At 39.6% G+C, this 8,778-nt stretch overlaps 1 protein-coding gene across 1 annotated transcript; it reads right to left on the bottom strand.

The window, feature by feature from the left end:
• Nucleotides 1–3,138: 3,138 nt before the first annotated feature.
• Smp_151800 (hypothetical protein) lies at nt 3,139–3,724 on the bottom strand (the record flags this gene model as incomplete). Its single annotated transcript, XM_018792404.1, has 4 exons — nt 3,139–3,278; nt 3,317–3,386; nt 3,427–3,589; nt 3,621–3,724. The coding sequence occupies 4 exons, from the start codon at nt 3,722–3,724 to the stop codon at nt 3,139–3,141; spliced, it is 477 nt and encodes a 158-aa protein (XP_018644254.1).
• Nucleotides 3,725–8,778: the final 5,054 nt, after the last annotated feature.

Below are 8,778 nucleotides of genomic sequence, written 5' to 3'. Positions count from 1 at the left end.
GGTTAAGTGCTCTGGCGCGAGACTGGTAGGTCCTGGGTTCGAATCCCACGTGGCGGGATCGTGGATGCGCACTGCTAAGTAGTCCCACAGTAGGACGAAACGTCCGTCCAGTGCTTCCAGGTTTTCCACGGTAATCTAGATTCAATTGACTCATGGCCTTAACTATATAACAAAAATCATCTAGAAAAAAGGTAAAGCTTTTCACAATAAACAGTTTCATCAATAACAAAGTATGTATATTGAAACTAAAGATTTTATCAGTGCTATCTGACATAAATAAACGAAAGTATAATACATTTTTGTATATTAATACACCCAACATTAAAATACCATAAAAATGAGCAAGGTAAACCATAAATTTCAAACTTTCAAAGGATGTTATTGTTTTGAGAACATATAATGAGTACGTCAAGTGAGACGGTCAGTAAGTCAGCTACAACGTAGGACCAGGAACATTTATACATCGGTCCAAGTTGACATACCTCGTTAGCACAACAAGATGAACACCGGATTCATAGAAGTAGTTAATTTAGCGGTGGTAGTATATAAAAGATAGGTTGTATATAAGGATATAGTATAGGAAGGAAGACAAATATGAATCAATTTTAATCTCAAGATTTAGGGGAAGATAAAGAGTGTATACACATGTGCCATTGTGATCGATTCTGAGCCATGCCACACATAGTCTCCGACCTTTGGTTACGATAGTCATGCGGACCCCAACCAAGTAGTCTATATCTACCAACATTGCTTAGTCTAGAAGTTGGTGATCAGACACATATATGCATCGATCCAAGTTGCCACACCTCATTCAACAAAACAATCATTGAACATCAGGGATTACTGGTTTTATGAATAAATAATTCGTCCTATCTATTACCTGGTCCTACGTTGTATCTGACTGACTGACTTTTGTTGAATTAATATTGTTAGATTTTTAAACAATTTGATTTACCCTTGTTTAAATTGTTTTTCAGTTTTTTAGGCTTCTTCTTTTGAATTGATATTTGATGGGGTTTTTCACTATGGAACTTGTCAGTGGTATGTTCCTTACGAATGGCTTTATTTTCACTAACATCTTCATTTCTGAAAATAATAAAATAGAATATATAAAATGGAACGTTTTAAGCCGTTATTATCGATCGAGTGAGTGGCCAGTCTATATATGACGTGATGATTCCCGCCAATGAGAGAGAAATGAATTTATTGATCGCTCAATGATACATAATATCCGCATGAGCAGTCTTGAGTACTTATCAGTCCTGCTTTTCTGTCAGTTAAGTCCAGAACATCAACAACAGCCTCTGCAATATGAATCATTATTCTCAAACATACTGGGTTTATATACCAAACAAATTGACCACATCGTACCATAAAATAGGAAATAACATTTCTACAGGATTTAGCCAAATGTGGCTGTGAATGGGGAGGAACAGTAATCAATAGACTGGGTATAATTCAGGAATGGTAAATCATATAATAATAATGTATAGGTCAAGATAAAACTCATAATAAGAAGGACACGAATATGAATAGTTTAGTTACTTAACAATTATACAATAGGAAATATACATATAATATTGGTCCATAAATAGTTCTCAAAAGTTACCATTCATAATTCTCTTCGGGATATAACCTTAGCCTTAAATTTACTTGTTTTAATTATATAAATGATTCTTTTTGAACATTAAAACACCCAACAGATCTACAATCATTTCTGTGTGACATCGGCAATTCAACAGTATTGAGGAGTTCTAAATAAGAACAAGGCATTTGTCTAATGTAACTGCATTCATCCACTTAATGAGATATGATAAGTAAAATGTTGTGATTTCAAATCTCAACAGTATTAATGAAATCATCAATATTTTGCAACAAATAAAAGTAAAGGACCATTAGTTACTCTTTGACATTGGTCTTCATCTATAAATAAATAACTTGAAATCATGCTACTTCAGTCAAATAATCTGTGAATGTTTCGATTACGTAATGCATGTTTACACATATTTTAATATGATTTTCTCTTTTGAAATCTAACCGGTTATAACTTTCATTTCGGGTCTGAACGTCTAGGTTTAATTCAGTTATTTGCTCACTCCATTATTCTATCTAATCGACTGATCCGTTACAGAAAATTTAAACATGTTGAATAATAGGGTTACTTTATGTTATATTACTTTTCACAACTGTAAACTGTAGAACTGTATTACTGTTGAGGGCAACACCATTAGAACCAGCCTCAAACCGATAGGAATATTGTTGGATAATCTGATGCTATCACGTAATTCTTAACCAAGTCATATTCTTTGCTGATTTATCAGAAAATTTACCGGTGTCAGAATAGTATTACGAGGGCTAGCAGTTCCCAAATATCAAGTTACATGAGAACTCGAAATCAATGTCCAAATTAGTGGTTTCGCAAAACATCAACCCTTGTCACCATGAATGTGACCAATCTCATATTTAACCCAAAAATCATAGTCTTTCGCTTTGTTTGTCTTTGAGTTACTTCGTTAGAAAACACGTTTATACGATTATCGTTCAGTCTTGTCGTATAGAGCACATCTTTAGTATGAAATCCAACCAAACTACAAACAGATTTAGACTGGAACACCCAGACTTATCGAAGCCTTGACTATCAGACTATCTCAATTATAAATACCTTCATTATGAACAGTGACGAACTTTCCTCATCAATAAATGTAGATTTATTTTGTATATTTGATGAGATTTAACCTCAAACTGTGTTTTATTGCCTAATTCTTTAGTTTCTAGAGTTAACAGTTAGATCTCTATTGTTAATATTTTACTTTTTGCACCGTGCTAGTAAGCAATTTTGGTCCAAACAGGCCGGCTTAAAACATGTAAATCAAAGTAAAGTAGACCATGAAAGACTATTCACCAAGTTTTCATGAATATACCTCAAGCACTACTAAAGCAAGCAAATGCATCCTTTCTTTTGCAGTAGGAAGCTCCCTTCTTAAGAAAAATATTTTCAGAGTAGTGTAGTCTTGGTTTCAAAAGCAACCATTTGTTAACGATCATTTGTCCGATCTAACTAAAGTCATGTAAATGGCCACTGAATTAACATTATGTTAATGATAAAAAATACGCTCCTCAAATCAAAGACAGAAGCACCTACTTATGGATGAAACTATTCTGAAGCTTTGGTAAAACTTGATGATTCTTTTGAGGTTGTTCACTGTCTGAGATCTTTGCATAATAAGTCTTGGAAATCGCTCCTTGAGCCCATGAATCTATTCTACTTGATTCAGCAACTAACAAACAAAGTCCAGGTATAAAAACCAGTACGTACGTTCATCTTCAAACCACTCTGGGTTAAGATTAATATTAGGCTCTCCTTGATCGCAGGACATGAATTCTAACTATGTTCTGTAATATACAAAATTGTATGGCGCTAGTTACGTCAATGTATTGCATGAGGCACAGAGATGCTTGATAAACTGTGAATGGTATTAACTGATTATTTAAGTATATCTGGTATATGGCACTGAGTGATTCATCAACTATATCTTTGACAATATCATAACATGTCTTTTCTGCCAAATCATCTTCAATCAATTCGTTCCTTAACAGATAACAGATAATTTCATGCAAACCATTCGGATTCCGAAGCTTTCCCAGGGATCACATCTTGAACGATTAAAGATGTATTGATATTCTTCCCCTTTTCCGCCTTACTCCGACTTGTGTTTTTCGACATGCAATTTGAATTTTCATCACTCTGTTTATATGGTGCTCATTGGAAAATTGTGAATTAAAACACACCCGATATAGAAAAATTTTGTGTCTGCCTGACATCAACCAACTGGCTTCTTTGCACTCACTTCATGTTGACTTAGTTATTTTCATGTCCTCATTAAAGTTTTATCGAAGACAGATTAGCCACTGAACTTCATTCATCCAACTCATTTTGTTAGTTCAAATGGTTCAAATGGTTGAGGACGGAATAGAAGAAGCTTTCGCTTAACGGAGCTTCCGTGTCTAGTAGCAGTGGATCACCAATACCTCCAGGTAAGAACCTAGGTATATGAACGATAATAGAGGAAAAAAAGAATTTGGTAAATCATAATAATATGTTATCCTTAGTCCTTAAGAATAAGTCAAGTTTCCTCTTAAAGGACTCCTGGGAGGTCGCTTGGACTAGCTCAGTCGGCAGCGAGTTCCAGCACTTGACAACTCTAACGGAGTAGAAGTTGTGTCTGCACTCTGTTCTGCTATGTAGGGTCTCCAATTTCTGGGTGTTACCTCTTAGGTTAGTGTTGTGACTAAGCTTAAGAAGATGTTTAAGGGGATGACCAGAAGTGTTAAGGATACTGTAAGCCGTAAGAAGGTCACCTCTAAGACGCCTATACTGTAACGGGTAAAGGTTAAGTAATTGGGGCGCTCTTCGTAAGCTTTGAATTTGAGTCCTCGAACTGACTTCGTGGCTCGCCGTTGGATACGTTTCAGTGTCCTTATCCTTTTGGAGGGAGGGAGGAAATACTATGTTTCCGTACTCTAAGTGGGGACGAATAAAACTGTCGAAGATTATATGGAAGGTTCTACCGTCAAACTGGTCAAAAATGCGCTTCAATGTTACCGGTGCAAGGTTTGCTTGAGAGGCCGTCGAATACTAGGGATTCCATAATTTTTGAAGGTATGGAGAGAAGGGCCACTGGTCTGTAGTTTGAGGGTTCACTGCGTCGACCTCCTTTGAAAATTGGTGTGATGTGGGCCAGCTTCCATATTTCCGGTAGTTTGCCTCTGCTTAGCGAGTGTGCAAACATCACGCTAAGTGGTGTCGCCAGGATTGAAGCTGCTTCCCTCAATACAGCGGAATGAACCATGTCCGGACCAGAAGAAGTGTCTTTTCTTAGGTTCTGCAGTTTACGGAGCACCAGGTCAGCACTCAGGTCCACTTCGGAAAGTCCTGTAGAGGTGCAGGTGAAGCTTTCGTCAGTATGGTCTATGTGGGTCAGCTGGAATGTCCGGGAGTATTGTTCAGCCAAAAGGTTAGCGGCATCACTGTCGTTGTTGGTCGGGCCATTAGGACTAAGCATTTGGGAAACTGCAGTTTTGCCTTGTCAAAGAGAAGCTGCATAACTGAACAAGCTTTTCGGATTGGAGACGAATCTATCGATAAGCTTGGTGTGGAACTGAAGCCTGTCTTCTCTTATTGCCTTTATGCATATGTTCCTTATATGTTTGTATTGCCTGTACGCGCCGTTGTTATCAGTTTGTTTATATTCAGCCCAACAGTGCCTTTTGCGGCTTAGCAAACGACGAGTGCGGTTCTTGATGATTGCAGGTTGCTTGTAGCTTTTTGGGACCATTTTAGGAACTGAATGCTCAGTATCACATAAGATCGTGTGCAGTAAAAAATCTCAATGAGCATCCACTTCAATTTGAGGGTGAACATCCCAATCCACCTGTTGTAGATAGTCCTGTAAAGCTAACACATTCAACCGTTTGAAGTTCCAGCGCTTGTTGCTAGTAGGATATCGTAGCTCCGTTTTGCTGACAAAGCTGAATGATAAGATGGCGTGGTCACTTTTCCCCAGGGGAGCCACGATTGAGAGGTCGTCAACTAGGAATTCTTCATTTTCGAATACCCAGTCTAAGCGTAACGGCGTCTGACTATTTCTCCAACGGGTTGCCGACTTCACATTTTCAAATAATCCCAGGTCGCCGATAAGGTTGAAGAACAGAGCTTCAGTAGAGTTGGCACCACCAATGTATGTATGTTCCACGAAGTTGATTCTAGGGAGATTGGAATCCCCTAGAATCAGGATATGAGAGAATCCGAGACGCGTAGAGCGAGTTAATCCTTCTAGCAGACGTTTGTCATATTCGATGTCGGCAGTGGGCTTCCTGTAAACGACCCCAACTAGGCACCTCGAGGTGGTAGATAATCTTACTGAGCACCATACTGACTCGTCAAGATTGTGAAACTCTTGGTTGTGAAGTTGGTGCGCATCCAGGCATGACCGTATGTATAGTGCTACCTCACCCCCCATTCCTGTTTTTCTGTCGTTGCGAAATAAAGACATCCCAGTTATTGCTAACTCTTGGTCCGTAAACTGAGACGTTATCCAAGTTTCGGATATTCCTATCAGATGGGCATCATTAGCGTTGCTAAGCTTACGTAGCTCATCCATTTTGTTTGGCAAGCTCGCGGCGTTCGTGTATAGGCAGTTTATGCTTTCAATTTGGAACGCGTGAGCTTCTTCTTGTTTGTCTATATGAGCCGTGTGTGAGTGAACAGGTAGCCTACCTTTACGATATTTACCGAGTTGGTAGTCCCTGTCCTTTACACGTTTTTTTTATGATAAAGACAGTCCACGAGTGGAATTGTCAGCTCCAGCTTTCGTTTGTGCTTGATCCTGCTGTCGTGGGGCCTGTCCGGATGCATATGGATGCCAGTTGGCAACCGACGTCTATTGGCACGAAATGCTTCCAGAGTTGCAGCCGCCATGTGGGAGGAGGGGAAGGTTATCTTCAACAGCCGGGGCCTAGAGTCTCCGTCTCTCTTGGCTAGTCGCATTACCTGTTGGGTCAATATTTTCTTCAGTTTTAAGGAATGCTTGATGAATTTCCATTCCCGAATATCAGAGTTTGCTTGAGTTGCACAATGATATTTCGTCCACGGAAAAACGTCTGGCGAGATTCCTTAGGGATGTTCCGGATGAGATTTCGTTCAGAATACGGTATGTTGGGCAGTATTCTTACGTTCCCATCGGACTTCAGTAAGTGACTGGCTAGCAGGACGTCCTCTACGTCGGAAGCATTCTTAAGTGTCACACGAAGCAGCCTCGGGTGGTTTAGGTGGTTAGAGTCCTTCACCCGAGTGAGCCGTGTGACGGTCAAAGGCTTTATTCTAGGGAGTTCAAGCCTCTTGTTTAATTCTCCCCAGAGCATCCTATCATTTTTGTCCTGCAAACTGAGAGGAAGGTCGGGGTTGTCAATAAGGTTCATGATTATGACAGAGTCGTCACGAACCGCAAGTGAATTTTTTAAATTGAAATTAGAGTGAATACGTTTGTCTCAGAAGATTGTGGTTCCCGGAACCAGCAACTATCAGATTATCAGACAGAAAATAAGTTAATTTCACTGTCAAAAATAAGAAATATAAAATACTAATGCTTAGAGAAGACGATGGTTACCTGTGTAGCGGTAAATGAATCGACAGAATCAATAGCTCTGTAAGTGTTCGACACTGGATTCTGACCACATTAGCTTTGATGGACTCACCTGGCTGAAGTCGCTTGGTCATGCGTCCTCATCAGATCACCGGTGGGGGCGCCGTGCTCAACGTCTCCGGCGAACAAAGCCGTCTGTTATACATCACACATGTGATCACCAAAGTTTGCTACCTCGTCGATACTGACTCAGAAGTCAGCGTTCTTCTTGCAAGTTCTAACGACAGTCTTCATGGATCTGTTCTAAACTTACAGACGGCAAATGAAAAGCCGATCACCACATATGGTAATGGGTACGCTTACCTTAACGTTGGTTTACGCAGACCCATTCACTAAATCTTCGTTGTTGCAAATGTTTCTATGCCAATCATTGCTATGGGCCTCCTTCAACACCTCAGTCTGCTCATCGATATGCGCAAATGGAGGCTAGTAGACGGAAACACTAAATTATCTGTTTGCGTAACTTCTTTTTCCGGCTGCAAATTATCCTCAGTCACAATTAGGTACACGATAGACCCATTATATCAATCGTTACTCGATAAGTACTCAGAGATATAACAACCGCGACCGAAATCGCCATGTGTAACCAGCAATGTTACACATCACATCACGACTACAGAACCACTTGTGTTCTCGAAAGCACGCCGACTGGCTCCCGAAAAGCTTAGGTAGAGTTGAGAATCATTCGACCGTCAAACTGCCCATGGTCATCTCCTTTGTACATGGTCCCCAAAAAGGACAGCAATGATTGGCGTCCAACTGGACATTATCGTTGATTGAATGAAAATGCCATTTCCGATCGTTACCCGTTGCCTCACATTCATGATTCCACATGTTGTATCCCCTGGCGAATTACGAATCATAAATCTGAGGTCCATTTATGGACAAATGTAATACGCCTATTCCTATTGGATAGTTGTTAAATAAGTGACCTAATCGTTTCCGTGTTCCTCTTATCATAACCTTTATTTTGACCTTGGAACTATTATTATTGATTACTTTCCCCCTAGCTACAGCCACATTGGCCAATTACTGTACAAATTTTATTTTTCTATTTTTGATATATGTGGTCTGTTTGGTTAGTATATATAACCCAGTATGCTTGTAAATAATGATTCATATTGCTGAGGCTGTTATTTGTGTTTTGGACTTAACGGCTGGGCTAGGCAGATAGGAAGGACCGAATAGCACCCAAGACTGCTCGTACGTATTTTCTGTATCATTGGACATATACATATATATTAATAGGCCAGAAATCTATACGTTATAACACCACAGCTACCTTGAAAGGTAAAACTGTCTTTTCGAAAATTGACTTCATTAAAGCTTACAACCAAGTACATATAGCCACTGACTATATTCCAAAAAACGGCTATCATCACTCTTTTTGAACTCAATGAACTTTGCGAATGCCTTTTGGCCTAAGAAATGCTGCCCGGATTTTCCAAAGGTTCATAGATGACGTTTTTCGAAGTCTCAACTTCGTAGGTGCGTATATTGATGGCTGCATAATAGCAAGTCTGGACAGAGAATTCCATCTTCAGCATCTGCACATTGTGTTCGAACGACTTCAAAT

This window comes from Schistosoma mansoni (assembly GCF_000237925.1).
Source record: "Schistosoma mansoni, WGS project CABG00000000 data, supercontig 0304, strain Puerto Rico, whole genome shotgun sequence".
Taxonomy (NCBI): domain Eukaryota; kingdom Metazoa; phylum Platyhelminthes; class Trematoda; order Strigeidida; family Schistosomatidae; genus Schistosoma; species Schistosoma mansoni.
This window is presented reverse-complemented; position numbering and strand designations above follow the sequence as displayed.